This window comes from Scleropages formosus, chromosome 11 (assembly GCF_900964775.1).
Source record: "Scleropages formosus chromosome 11, fSclFor1.1, whole genome shotgun sequence".
In the NCBI taxonomy this organism is placed as follows: Eukaryota; Metazoa; Chordata; class Actinopteri; order Osteoglossiformes; family Osteoglossidae; genus Scleropages; species Scleropages formosus.
This window is the reverse complement of record NC_041816.1, coordinates 26,934,096-26,949,242: the sequence shown is the minus strand read 5'-3', so window position 1 is coordinate 26,949,242 and position 15,147 is coordinate 26,934,096. Positions and strand designations below refer to the sequence as shown.

Sequence of the window (15,147 nt, the reverse complement as noted above, 5' to 3'; positions counted from 1 at the left end):
GATGGGATTGGATCAAGCGAGCAGGTCGTGACTCTGTGAAATATCAGGAGGTCGGAGATTTCAGATTCGGAGAGTGGTGTGGTAGGAAGAAAAAGACTCAGGACGATCAAACACTTAGATTACAGAAAAGTTCATTTATTCATGTGCACGTGGGTGAGCCTCCTAGAGAGAGTCACACCTCAGCAGCCAAGCAAGGAGATATTTATACACATTCTAGGGTGGTCCTTCGCAAGCATGGGTGAGATGCATGTTTTGTTTCACCATCCCAAACAGGTCAAGGTGCCCCCCGATTTCCCGTCCTTTCATGAAAACACTCCCAACTGTCGCCAGTGTCATCACTCTCAATACGCACAGTCTCATGGGAACTACGTAATTCTGTATTCCTCCTGATATCTTATGGGAACAAGCTGGCACCAGACTGCTGCCTGGAATGTGGCGCTTTCTTGCATAGGCAGTTTCACTAGTTAAACATTGTAATACATAAGCATATAGGCATAGCAAAGCTGTAGAATCAAATTTTCATTCCACAGTGGCTTGAATTTGCAGAGCATGACTGCGCAGGGAGGTCCAGTAGAAACCGGGCAGGATAATGCTGAGAACTTGTCTGTGATCACATTGACTTTGTCTCTGAAAAACAAAGCAAAGTCATCAGCAGTGAGAGAAGGAGGAGGAGGTGGCAAACGACACAGTAGGGAAGAGAAAGTGGCAAAGAGTCTGTGTGGTTTATTTAGTTGCAGACTGTACTTTGTTCTGGAAGATATAGTGAGATGATGATTTTTTTATTCACACTAATGTTCTTACATCTATAGGACTGATCATCAGACGCCTGTGTAAGTAATATTAGTGTTTGTGCATTTTAGTGAGTGTCTGTGAGTGAGTGTTTACACAAATATGAGATTATGACAGCAAAACACACCTTTAAAAAGCAAAATGTACCATTGTAGGTGCCGTTAGTAGAATAGACATGGTTCTGCTGTACCTGCAGAAACTAACAACTTATGGTTATGATTTTAACTTTGAACCTAAAATCACCATGATCAGTTTTGTGAATGTATGTGTTACACACTGTACCTGTACATGTAAGTGAAACTGATTTTCTATTTTATATTTCATCTTTCTGGTTTTTCTTATTTAAGTATGAAGAAAGTCATGGAAAATTCATGATTTCAATGGACTGACATAATTTTTCTAATTTCATGTTCCATGTCCAGCTATAAAAAACATGTGCAGGAGAGCTGGTAAGTAGAGCGGAGCTGAACTGATCCCACAGAACTGAGTTTGGTTCTTCTTGTATGAGACTCTGTCCTGTAAGAATGGACACGAAAGACACTGAGACAAGTCCAGACTGACTGCAGTATCTGCTGTGCCACTAATTCCATGTGTCTCATTTTTATTTCTCTCTCTACAGAACTTCTGAAGGCACAAAGATACGCAGGTGAGTTTCTTCTGCTTCTTCTCCCCATTGCAGCTCTTCTCTGTAGGAGACACAATAATGACTGATTGGCTGCATTGAATCTGGACTCTCATTTGTCACATGATTGACTGACAGACACAGGATATGAGCACATTTATTGACCTTCCTTTCCACAAAACATATGAGTGATGAGAACAAGTGACTGTTTCTCACAAGAGTTCAGTTCAATCCACACTGAGCTCCTGGTGAGAAGGAGATGTTAGAGCTACGAGTGAAAGACAAACAGAAACGGAACTCAGTCTTTATGTATCCAGTGCTGTTTGTTGGTCCTTCTGCTCTCATTGTTTCCTCCTCAACATTATAGAACCAAATAAAATCAAATGCATAAATATAAAAAAGTGCATAATAAGTGCATAGATATAAAAATGTTCTAGAAGGTTCATTTAGCAAACACACACTTCACCACAAAGACATTTTCCACAGACAAGTTTCAATGTTTTCCACAAACTGATCTTCCCGTCTTACTGTGAGCAAAAGAAAAAATATATTTTAAGGACACAAAGTCATAAATGTGACTCCACAACCTTTGCATCTTGGACCAGTTTATTTATACAGTGCTAGAAGGAGAAACAGGTGTGTTGAGAGCAGGTTGGTGTGACCAGAGCAGATTATATAATTATCATAATAATCATTTTTTATTTCCTTTTTTACTTAATTTAACTAATTTTATTGTGTTCATTAATATTAAGTCAAAACAACTTTTAAAACATTAATGCTCTTACGCTATTTTCTCAAAGGTAACATATTATTACAATTTCTTACAAAACATCCAAAACACCTGTTACCTGAGTTAAATATTCATACCTAAAAATTCTATTCACACACACACACACACACACACACAGACCGCCCTCTGCTGCCGTAATGATATAACGTTTCCATCCATCGATTTTCTAAACTGCTCAGTCTTTCTTAGGTTCTCATGGCAGCAAGGAGAGCAATAACGTTTATGTATAATATAACGTTTAAAAGTGTTATTTTTTTGTCACATTTTGAAATATAATAATTGACCACCTCTCTGTCCTCCGCAGTTGATGTGACTTTGGACCCTGATACAGCAAACCCCTGGCTCATCTTGTCTGAGGACAGGAAACAAGTGAGACATGGAGTCATATGGCAGGATCTCCCTGACAACCCAGAGAGGTTTAAACAACGGAAAAGTGTCCTGGGAAAAGAGGGGTTTTCTTCAGGGAGACGTTACTGGGAGGTGGAGGTTGGGGACAAGACTGAGTGGGATTTAGGAGTGGTCAGGGAGTCCATCAACAGGAAGGGGTATTTTCCGCTGGATACTAATAATGCTCTCTGGGCTATCAGTCTGTGGAGTGGGAAGTACAGGGCTCTCACTGACCCCCCTGTGTCCCTCCCCCTGAGCGTGAAGCCCCAGAAGGTGGGGGTGTATGTGGACTATGAGGAGGGTCAGGTTTCCTTTTACAGTGTGGAGGACAAGTCTCATATCTACACTTTCTCTGGATATAAATTCACTGAGAAACTCTATCCGTACTTCTGGCCAGGCTTCCGGAACTCAGCCCCACTCATCATATCTCCTGTCAGTGATACAGACTGAAGAAACTGATTTTAGCTTTAATGTTCAGCTCAAGGGGGGCGCGGTGGTGCAGTGGGTTGGACCAGGTCCTGCTCTCCAGTGGGTCTGGGGTTCGAGTCCCGCTTGGGGTGCCTTGCGATGGACTGGCGTCCCGTCCTGGGTGTGTTCCCTCCCCCTCCGGCCTTACGCCCTGTGCTGCCGGGTAGGCTCCGGTTCTCCGCGACCCCGTATGGGACAAGCGGCTCTGAAAATGTGTATGTGTGTGTGTTCAGCTCAAGGGGGTGCGGTGGTGCAGTGGGTTTGACCACAGTCCTGCTCTCCAGTGGGTCTGGGGTTCGAGTCCCGCTTGGGGTGCCTTGCGATGGACTGGCGTCCCGTCCTGGGTGTGTCCCCTCCTCCTCTGGCCTTACACCCTGTGTTGCCGGGTAGGCTCCGGTTCCCCGTGACCCCGTAAGGGACAAGCAGTTCTGAAAATGTGTGTGTGTGAAATGTTCAGGTCATGGTGTTATATTCTGATTTAATTTCGCATCTCACCCTCATTCAGGGTTTGTAATTTCTCCATCTAAACATGTCTTTTGTACATTGTGTTGATTTTAAATAAATATTGTTTAACAGCAATTATGTGTTTTAAAGTTCAATCATGTGGAAGTAAACAGAATCACGTCATGCAAAATTTAATAATTTCCTAACTGATCTCAACATTAAAAATTCATCAGTCTCTTCAATATATTTACATTTATTCATTTATCTGACACTTTTCTCCAAAGCGACGTTCATCTCATAGAAAATGTGTCCATTACATTGAGAGACATAAAATGAAATGCAGACACCTGCTGCATTACTCTGTGTCCGAATATCAAGGATTCCTGATCACCTTCCTAATAATTTACAGTAATAATTTAAAAATAATAATTAAAAATTATTAATAATAATTTAATTCCACAATACAGTAATACCATCTAGTGGATATGCAGTCAGTAAAACCAATGCAAATTACCATAATTCAAAGAAAAATGTTCCACGTACTTTTACTATGTTTGCTCCGGGAGACAGTAAAAAGGGGAACAAAATGCAGTCGCTGTGCCGGGAAACAGTTCCACTCCAGGCCACACGGTGGCGCCAAACAGTACAGAATGTTAGTGGAAGTGAAAGTTTGGATTTTTTTTCCTGTAAAATTCGCCGAAGAAGAAACAGGAAGCTGACATCGCGTTGTGTGTGTGTTTATCAGCCTTTCATTTAACAAGTGATTCCTTGCTGGTTGGAATCGAAGAATTAACTCTTTGCGATGGGCTTCCAACCACCAACCTTCAGATCTCTGTTCCATCGTGCGTCTCACACATGTGTCATGTGACCCCATGAAGCCTCCTTAAGTGAAACACTCCTCTAGTGGCGTCACTTCCGTGGGCTCCACCAATGATATACATAGACAGGTCCAACACAAAAAAAACGTCTGTGCCGCAACGGCAACGTCCTCCGCCATATTGGGAAAATGAGTCATTCTTTTCAAGAATCTGACAAGACTGGATGCACTGAAACTCTGAGAAAAAGAATCAGAATGAGCTTTACTGCCAAGTATGTTAACACATAAAAGGAATTAGTCTTGGTGACAGACACGTCCACAGCACAGACAGAATGACAGTGACAAGACGCAGATAATAAAAAAATACACACACACACACACACACACACATTTTCTGAACCGCTTGTCTCATATGGAGTTGCGGGGAACCAGAGCCTACCCGGCAACTCAGGGCATAAGGCTGGAGGGGGAGGGGACACACCCAGGACAGGATGCCAGTCTGTTGCAAGGCACCCCAAGCGGGACTCGAACCCCAGACCCACTGGAGAGCAGGACCTGGTCCAACCCACTGCGCCACCACGCCCCCTCATGGTGTGGCCAAATTGTGCAAATTTTTTTCCATTTGCACCAAAGAAAAATGTTTGGCTTTTGCAAGCCACCTGCCACCAACTTCACTGAACCATTGCACACCTCCCTCCAAACTGCAACCCTAACTACCCCGCTCTCTTCTCGTCCATAACCATTAACTCACCTTCTCAGCAGCTTCAGACAGCTCCTTCATCACCACTTTTAGAGAACAGCCACTAACACCAGATTCCACCAATAACGAATTAACTGATTTAGCCACAAACCCCCTGACACCTCTACTGGTCACACATGATTTCTCCTCAAATGTCTCTCCAATCACATCCTGAAGGAACACTATTAACTTTACTAAGTACACGGTCCGCTCACACTCGGAATATACCACCATGTGTGGACACAGCGAAATAGCCACAATAACCTGTGGCACCTGGAGCTGTTTGTCCACATCTGCCAGCAGCTTCCAGTCCCGTCTCTTACCCCACCTACCGAGACACGTCCGCTCTTGCATGGTGTTACTCTCTCCCACACAAAACCAATCGTATCATATATACGACCAACGGGCACCGAATTCACCACAACACACTTTCTCTCTAAACCCCCACGAAATATTTAAGCACTTCATTACAGCATCAAGTAGAGTGTCCCTGCACCAAACCAACTTCACATTCAGACAAAATGTTCCTCAGTGTTGCCACACAGCTACACAACTTACAACAACCTTCACCACCTCTCCACTGCTTAACATTCTATGGAATCTGCAGCACATCGTGTGTCGCTCCAACGATGAACTTAATTCGACTCGCCTCCGCAGCTCACACGTCTTGCCAGTGTAGCCTGTGCTTCTCCACGGCCTCCCAATTAACCCACTGACTTGCTTTACTTCTGCGACTCGCCTACTGACTAATTTACAGCGCGGCACTTCCAACCAAGACGTCGTGGACCTTTGTGTACTGAAAAAACCGAAAGTCCCCAAAGTAAACTTTCATCAGCCTCGTAACACTCTCAGGGACCATAAAAACCCAAATGTAAAAGTAATTGAGATCGAAACAACAGACACACACATACTTTCTGAACTGCTTGTCCCATATGGGGTCGCAGGGAACCGGCACCTACCTGGCAACACAGGGCATAAGGCCGGAGGGGGAGGGGACACACCCAGGACGGGACGCCAGTCTGTCGCAAGGCACCCCAAGCAGGACTCGAACCCCAGACCCCCTGGAAAGCAAGACTCGGTCCAACCCACTGCGCCCCCCCCCATAGAAACAATACATCAGTGCATTAATTAATGTTTTAGTTAAACTTTGACATTTTACTGATGTTAAAATTGTACCCTAATTACTACAAACATTTGAAAAATTTACATGTAATGAAGAGTTTTGCTTTTTTTTTTTCCCCCCAGAGTAATTGTTCCAGTGTATTTCTGTTCCCGTCCTGAGTTCCCATCCTGTCTGCGCTGGTTCTTTGTGATCTTCTCCTGTATTCCCACTCCGTCTACATCACTCCACTGTGTATCAGCTCTGTGTGTATAAACCTGTTTCACCTACTGTATGAACACACTGAACATCTATTTATTCCATATTTTTAATGTCACCCCTCCACTTTATTTCCTGATTTGCACTGTACACTTGTATGTGACTCTGCTATTGAGATCATTGTATTTTACATCCATGTCCGGACGTTATAGTAAAATATGTGTCTGTATCTGTTTCCCAGCCGGGCATCACAATAGCACTGAAAAAGAATAATTAAAAAATTTTTAACATAATTCTGCTATTCACATTGTTTGACTTGTGCCATTTATATTATCAGCACATACAGTGAATTTGGACGCTGAGGAAACCAAAATTGAACCAAAAGTGTCACTGAGAACAGAAATGTTGAGACTGAAGTAAGACATAATGCAGACCCTTCATGCAAAGACACACATTGACTGAAACTGTTTGTCCCAAGCAAGGTTGCAGTGAGCCAGAGCATAACTCAGCAACACAAGGCTGGAGGGGGAAGGGAAGGGGATACACTCAGAATGGGACACCACTCCATTACAGGGCACCCCAAGCAGGGCTTGAACCCCAGACCCATCAGAGAGCAGGTGCAGGCCAAACCCAATGCACCACCATGGCCCCATGCAAACATGCAATTTTCTCAAAAATAGTGTAATGCAATGAGATGGGTGGACTCAGTCACAGTGGTTATGGATGCACGTCATTCAACATGAAGGAAACAAGTGTTTGATAGAACATTCTGATGGCACTGGTGAGAACCAGAAATACAGGTTTATTGTGTCCCTGTTCTTTTTGCTCTTGTTGTTTCCCTGAAGTGGTTCAGGGTTCAGGTTTGGTTTAAATGAAAGTAAAAAGAGTGAAAATCCAAACCTTAACCTTATGTGACAAACTGTATACAATGCAGCTCCTCCCCACAGAAAATACATCCAGTACTAATAAAGACCCACCAGACAGTGCAGCAATACTCCCAAACACACAGTAATCTTCACTGAAATAGTTTTGTTGTATTCTTAAATGAATCAAGATTAATTTTTAACAGTCCTTCCCCTGCGTGTGCTGGAATGTAGTTTAACCAGTAATTCTCTCATTTGGAAATGAAAGTAAAAACAGTGAAAAGTTGTCCGTATTGTAAAGAGCAGAAAAGGTCTCTGGAACACAACAGAACTTTGGTAAGAAGAGAAGATCAAGCATGCAGGACTGTGGACTCCAGTGGTAAAAGAGGTTAAAATAAAATATTCATGTCATTTTCTCACTCTATAAAGGTAGTCCCTATTTATACTTTTCTTTGAATTTCTTCATTCTGGTATCATGTGTTTGTTGTGCCATTTATTGTATTTTAAAATGTTTATCATGTGATTTAACTCTTAACGTAAATTCACTCTTTCTTGCAGATATAATTATTTCTTGCATTGATGAAGTTGGATGAGAAAAAGCAAACAGAACAGATTGTCCTTGTGTCCTCAGCCTCATCATACTGTCCACCCTGTGAAAGGTCTCCAAGTGACTCACTAACAGACATCCAGCTCTGCAAGGTGTGACTGAGTAAGAAACAGTGGAACAAGAAACAAGACCCAAGTAAAACCATCTGGCAGCATTCAGCACTATCACACAGGTAAAACACTGTGGATCTCAGGGCTGAAAGTGTCTCATCCACTGTGATCTTATCAGTTAATTGTGGTTCTTCTGTCCATTTAGGAAAATAAATACATGTGTAATGAAATTTGTAAGAATGCAGAAATTAATCTGTATTTGTGCACAAGCAGAATCTATTCTTTTTTCTTGAAGAACTACATCCTTTGAATACACTCAGATCAGGCTTTACAACATTTACAGTTTACCTCATGTGTTATGGTATGGCCATACTATTTTATAGCATTTTGAAAAAGAAAGCAAACTTCTCAAAGTTGAGATCAACTCACATGAAAGGCTATGCATGATTTACATAGATTTTATGCTTATAAATTAAATTTAACTTATGAAAAATTAATTAATGTAGAATATGTAGGAAGATCACAAAGATCTTCAACAGACCACTGGAGATGTGCGAAGTTCCTTCCTGCTTCAAACGCTCCACCATCATCCCCATTCCGAAGAAACTCAAATTCACAGGACTTAATGACTACAGACCTGTCGCCTTAACGTCTGTGGTCATGAAGTCACTTGAAAAACTGGTGTTGGCCTACCTGAAGGACATCACTGGACCCTTGCTGGACCCCCTGCAGTTTGCTTATCGAGCAAACAGGTCTGTGGATGATGCAGTCAACATGGGACTGCACTACATCCTGCAACATCTGGACAAACCAGGGACTTATGCGAGGATCCTGTTCATGGACTTCAGCTCAGCCTTCAACACCGTCATCCCACACCTCCTCCTGTCCAAATTAACCCAACTCTCTGTGCCCACCACCATCTGTCGGTTGATTACCAACTTCCTGACAGACAGGCAGCAGCTAGTGAGGCTGGGAAAATTCTCATCCAATACTCGCATGATCAGTACTGGCGCCCCGTAGGGATGTGTGCTCTCCCCACTACTCTTCCCCCTGTACACCAATGACTGCACCGCAAAAGACCCCTCTATCAAGCTCCTGAAGTTCGCAGATGACACCACACTCATCGGCCTCATCCGGGATGGCGACGAGTCTGCTTACAGACAGGAGGTCCAAGAGCTGGCTGTCTGGTGCAGTCATAACAACCTGGAGCTGAACACGCTCAAAACGGTGGAGATGATTGTGGACTTTAGAAGAAACACCCCAGCATTATCCCCACTCACCATCATGAACAGCACTGTGACAACAGTAGAGTCATTCAGTTTCCTGGGCACCACCATCTCACAGGACCTGAAGTGGGAGTTCAACATAAACTCCATTGTGAAGGAGGCCCAGCAGAGGTTGTACTTCCTTTGCCGGTTGAGGAAGTTCAACCTGCCGCAGGAGCTACTGATGCAGTTCTACTCTGTAGTCATCGAGTCTGTCCTCTGCACCTCTATAACTGTCTGGTTCGGCTCAGCTCGGAAATCAGACATCAGAAGATTACAGAAGATAGTTCGGACTGCTGGAAGAATCATCGGCACATCCCTGCCAGATCTCCAGGAACTGCACTCATCCAGAGTCAGTAAAAAGGCTGGCAAAATCATTCTAGACCCCTCACATCCAGGCCACTTCCTCTTCGAACCTTTGCCATCTGGCTGGCACTACAGAGCACCGAGCATCAGGACAGCCAGGCACAAGAAAAGTTTCTTTCCTCAGGCCATCTACCTCATGAACAGCTAAATCCCCCCTAGAGAGTAAACCAGTGCAATACACAACGCTATTTATAGTTATATTTAGAACTATTTATCACATCATATCTCTTACTCACACTCCCTTGCATTTTTATAGAACATACCTGTACATACATACAATGTCTAGTGACTATTTTTGTATATTGGGTACTTTATATTTTAATATATTTTTCATCCTTCATTCACATATTCTATCTTCTCGTCTGCCTTGTCACTGTCATTCTGTCTGTGCTGTGGAAGTTTCTGTCACCAAGACAAATTCCTTGTATGTGTGAACATACTTGGCAATAAAGCTCTTTCTGATTCTGATTCTAATATGTGGTTTCACAAGGCATCCCACAACTAATAAATTACCTGCACAAAATTGCACAGCATACAGATGTGGGATTAATAGTAAAACATTTCTGCTTCTTTACTCCTATTGACTTTTTGTCACTGTGATCCTGAGCTGATATTGTGAATTTTCCGGAACGGGGTTCATGTAGTTAATTCACTGTCTCTGCGTGATCAGAAGTGCTATTAGACCGGAAAGTTTTGTTTGATAATTTGTCCGACATAAATGACACAAGTGAGTTTGTTCATATTACAGGTCCTCCTCCCCATAGTGAGTTCATGATCTCCAATGAATGATCATTGTCTGGTGTTTCACTGTCGCTCTGAGACACATCCAGTTCTGCAGGTGACCTGAAATGACAGGATCAGGTAAGAACACCTGTGAGCACCGCAGAGCACCAGGCTGGTAGAGCACTGTGGAGTTCAGAGTAAAATATCTTTACCAGAGTAAAGAGTGTTTGCTGTAATGTGACCAGGTCAGATTATTTGATCTAAGACCTCAGTCCCTCAGGCAACCAAGCAGTCAAGGCAACATCTTCTGTATGTACAGTGAGTGCCTGACTTACAAACTTTTGAGTTACAAACTTTAACCCATGCAGTTTTGTTGCAAGTATTGATTTTTTCATGACGAGAGCCAACATGATGACAGACAGCCACTGAGAGCAGTAACCGTAAGGGTCTTATGTTGATGAGTCGTTTGAGGGCAAGGAACAAAGGAAAGGAGAATCCTAACACTAACATTAACCACAAGGAAGGGCAAGGTGTTTCCATGAGATTTCATGACCATTATTGGTGGACCTCCTTTTTTCAGTGTTTTCATGAGGTGCAGGTGCAGCTTGTTTTTGCATTTGATTGACAAAAATACCACCCCACACCCCCGCCCCCCCCCCGGCATCATGAAGCCGCAGTAAAAGTGCTGATACCATTCAGCACCACCTAACTGTGTGAAGCTGGATTTCGAACCGTGACAGCGCTCAGAACTAAAGAGAGAACCAGACCAACTCCTGAGGTTCACAGATGTGTTGCCTTGTCTAAAGTTTCTCCATGCATTGAGCACATTATTCACACCTACCTGTTTTAAATTACAAGCTGAGTGAGAAAATAGCAGTAATTCGATTCTTTTATTCAGTAGTTCATTAGCCTGATCATATTTCAGTACCTGAAAAACTTTTATTTTCCCAAAATTAACCAGCAAAAATGTTCCTTCACTGTAGTTTTTTTTTTTTCTATCTGCATCTTTACATTTGTCTTGACAGACTTGAATTGTGCTTCGACACCTGAAAGTAAAATCTCTTTGTGTCACTGATTTATGTGTCTGATGTTTCAGTGTCACTCTGACATACATGTCAGATGTTGTGTGGCCTGAAAAACTAAATATCTGAAGAATAACGAAAGAAATAGACTAGAAGATCTGGGACTATTATATGAACAGACTGGTAGAACACTGAGCCTCACTGTAAAGCAGCTTCACAAAGTACAACAGTTACTATAGTAATTTAGTCTTGTGAGTATTGGTAATTTTTTTGTACTAGTACATAGAGTCCTTCAGTAGATCAAGTGATTTCTTAAACTGATATACTTAATCCATAGTCAGATCCTGTATGACTGCATAATTGTTCATTTTACACTGATGGTGTGTATATACTCTCCTAACTGGCGGTTTCTATATACCTGTTTCTTCCAGTGATGAACATCAGTTGGTCTGAGTGTCTCCGTTTGATCCTCCTTCTTCTCCAACTCACCACTGTCTCCACACAGGGTACATATTCTCCCGAAAAAGAGTTTCAATCATATTGTGTATCATACTGAATAAATTCTCAGTGTGTGTTTTTCTTCACAGAGAGGTTTGAGGTTCTTGGTCCAGTTGATCCTGTAGTTGCTGTAGCTGGTGAAGATGTTGTTCTGCCCTGTTACCTCAAACCCAACATCAGTGCTGTGGACCTGAGTGTCGAGTGGTTCAGAGCTCAGACCGACGACCCACTTGTACATCTTTATCGGGATCATGAGGACAGAAATGAGAATCAGCTTCCATCCTACAGGGGAAGGACATCACTGTTCCTCGAACAACTGAAGAATGGGAACACGTCATTAAAAGTGAAAAATGTGCGAGTATCTGACAATGGAGAATATAAATGTCTTGTCCAGTCAGAGAATTTTTTTGAGGATTCTTCCATTCAAGTCTCTATTAAAGGTGAAAATTTAGAACTTTGTTTTAATTGAAGGGGGTGTGGTGGCGCAGTGGGTTGGACCACAGTCCTGCTCTTCGGTGGGTCTGGGGTTCGAGTCCCGCTTGGGGTGCCTTGTGACAGACTGGCGTCCCGTCCTGGGTGTGTCCCCTCCCCCTCTGGCCTTACGCCCTGTGTTACCGGGTAGGCTCCGGTTCCACACGACCCCTTGTGGGACAAGCGGTTCTGAAAATGTGTGTGTGTGTGTGTTTTAATTGATGAAATTGTTTAATTTGGAGGTGTCATAAGGACTTCTCTATTAATATATTTCTAAAGGCGAAAGCTGTTTTATAATGCATCATGTAATTTCAATCAAGTTTCAATGCATTTTAAATACATTTTCCTTTTAGCTACACTATTTCTGTTTCTGTAGCTGTAGGAACCCAACCAGTGATCTCCAATGAGGGATATAAAGAAGGAGGGATCAGTCTGGTGTGTGAATCTAAAGGCTGGTACCCTCAGCCTCAAGTGGTCTGGATGGACAGTGAAGGACACAGTCTCCCTGCTGGACACACAGAGATGCACAGAGACAGTATGGACCACTATATTGTGAGACGACGTGTTATTGTACAGGAGACCGAGAACAACAGGTTCACCTGTCGAGTTCTACAGCAACAGTTAAATGAAATGAAAGAGACAATAACTTACATCCCTGGTGAGTTACACATATTTAGTATAAACAGCTCAATGGAGACACTCATCATAACACATGTTTTAATCACTGTGAATAATTAACAGGTTCCAGTGTCAAAACATTTTTTTATCGTCCTGATTTGCGTCTTGATCCATCTGTATGAAAGTGTTTCCAGACTAATGATAGTTTTGTAAAGGCAGAAACTGAGGTACTTATTTATTGGTTTCTTCTGGTTAAATTAAACATTAGGATTGCAAGTTCTGTGCTCATTAAATTGGTTATTTTATTTTTTAATTAGTGAAATATGTAAATCTGTAATCATTATGTAAAATTAATTATTTGTTGTATTCCAGGTGAGATGTTCCATCGTGCCCATCCCTGGAAGGTGACGTTTGCTGTCATCTTCAGCCTGGCTGCTGTTTGTATTATTGGATGCACAGTTTTGATTCACCGTTTTGTAAAACTGCGGAAAAAGAGAGGTATTTTAGCAAGTTACTGTTCACATTTATGGTTTTTTTTCATGTTAAAGAAAAAGTTAAAAAACATAGTTGAAAAGCAGTATTATGTGAAAATGACTTTATATCATAGCCCACAGCAGTAATTATATGGTGTGAGTTTTATTCACTAGTTAGAGTCAGTTGTTTTTGGTTATTTATTATTAGCAACTATAACATTCTGAACTATAACAATATTGTGTTCAAAGAATATTTAAACATTTTTCCAACCATGAGTTCTAAGCTCAATCTGAATAAAAAATTCAGTGTTTAAAATGTAGTTGCACAGGAACTGGTTGCTGAATTTCACTTTTTCAGGTATTTACAATATTCACTTGAAGTTTAAATAACTGATCACTTGCCGCCACAGCTGAAGATGAGATAATATCATAAAATCTAAAAAGTCACATGCAAATATTTATATGCAGTGTGTGACTGTAATGTTTCGTGACACTGACCTCATGACATAATTTCATTTATTTCTCTTCATACTGACTAATTACAATATTTACTCTTACATCTACAGCTCAGCTCAAAGAACAGCATGGCAAGTAATACAGTTGTATGAAAGCGATGTATGAAATGTTGGAAAATTGCATATTTTAGACATATATAAAAAAGGATAATTAGGAACAATTTGCAAACAAAAAATTTAGACATTTAACATTCCCTATAACACTTACTGTGATTTTTACACCTCTTTCTGCCAGTTCACAGTAATAATTGTGACCTTTAGCCGAAAGAAGATTAACCCCTGGTTAATGTGTGGTATTTTAGATTACCTCATTACATCATTTAATTAATCTCTGTTTTCACTGACTAATTACAATTTTTACTCTTTTATCCACAGGTGAGCTCAAAGAACAGCATGGTAAGTAATAGAGTTGTATGAAAGTAATGTGGGGGGGCGTGGTACCGCAGTGGGTGGAGCCGGGACCTGCTCTTTGGTGGGTTTGGGGTTCAAGTCCCGCTTGGGGTACCTTGTGGTGGACTGGCATCCCGTCCTGGGTGGGTCCCCTCCCGGGTGGGTCCCCTCCCCCTCCATCCTTGTGCCCTTTGTTGCAGGGTTAGGCTCCGGCTCCCCACTACCACAGGTGGGACAAGTGGTGGTACACGTGTGTGTGTGCGTGTGTGTGTGTGTGTGTGTGTGTGTGTGTGTGTGTGTGTGTGTGTAGTAAAGACTTTTGACATTTAACATTCTCTATAACACTTACTGTGATTTTTACACCTGTGTCTGTAGAACCACTTCACACTAATTATTGTGGCCTTTGCCTAATTACAATTTTCACTCTTCTTTCCACAGGTGAGCTCATGAAACAGGATGGTAAGTAATAGAGTTTTATGAAAGTGATGTATGAAAATGTTGCAATATCACTTCTTTAAGACAAATATGAAACAAAAAACTATTTCGCTAACCTCTTGTTCACTGATAAAACAATTTCTATCATTTGTGTGAATGAGTGCAACGTATGAAAAATGTTACTGGATGTTAATGGCTGATAGAATTACAGTGTATAACGTGGTGACACAGCCAGATGACCTGTAGAAACGATCAAGTTGAAGTCAGTGTTGGACGCAGGTTAATTCAGCAACAGTTTCCTTCTATGTTCGGATTTTCGCTTTTGCAAAAAAAACTAATTTATCGATTTTCTCTCAAGGTATTTTTATATTCTGTATAATATTTTCTGCATCACTGATGATCCCTTTTTGCATAGTGAGAATCTAAAGATTATACTGTTTGTAAAGTGATTTTGATAATTAAATCCAGTCGCTGAGC

At 41.8% G+C, this 15,147-nt stretch overlaps 3 protein-coding genes across 9 annotated transcripts in view; all 3 read left to right on the top strand.

Moving 5' to 3' along the window:
- Positions 1-15,147, top strand: part of LOC114911912 (early nodulin-75-like) — a 57,279-nt gene that overhangs the window by 17,489 nt on the left and 24,643 nt on the right. The gene's annotated exons all lie outside the window — the stretch shown is intronic.
- LOC114911847 (butyrophilin subfamily 1 member A1-like) overlaps positions 1-15,147 on the top strand; it is a 34,212-nt gene that overhangs the window by 7,269 nt on the left and 11,796 nt on the right. For 3 of the 7 annotated variants that reach the window (XM_029256011.1, XM_029256010.1, XM_029256016.1), the window contains exons 3-8: positions 11,858-12,208; positions 12,616-12,897; positions 13,230-13,355; positions 13,897-13,917; positions 14,221-14,241; positions 14,674-14,694. In XM_029256011.1, the coding sequence (XP_029111844.1) occupies positions 11,858-12,208; positions 12,616-12,897; positions 13,230-13,355; positions 13,897-13,917; positions 14,221-14,241; positions 14,674-14,694 (822 nt within the window). Of the gene's footprint in view, positions 1-10,986; positions 11,027-11,391; positions 11,522-11,701; positions 11,777-11,857; positions 12,209-12,615; positions 12,898-13,229; positions 13,356-13,896; positions 13,918-14,220; positions 14,242-14,673; positions 14,695-15,147 lie in introns of those variants that run through there. The other 4 variants (XM_029256012.1, XM_029256013.1, XM_029256014.1 and 1 more) reach the window with 3 other exon arrangements.
- Positions 7,536-15,147, top strand: part of LOC114911911 (butyrophilin subfamily 1 member A1-like) — a 170,400-nt gene continuing 162,788 nt past the window's right edge. Inside the window, exons 1-2 of the mRNA XM_029256406.1 lie at positions 7,536-7,625; positions 7,796-8,016. The gene's annotated coding sequence lies outside the window, so the exon portion shown is untranslated. The remainder of the gene's footprint in view (positions 7,626-7,795; positions 8,017-15,147) is intronic.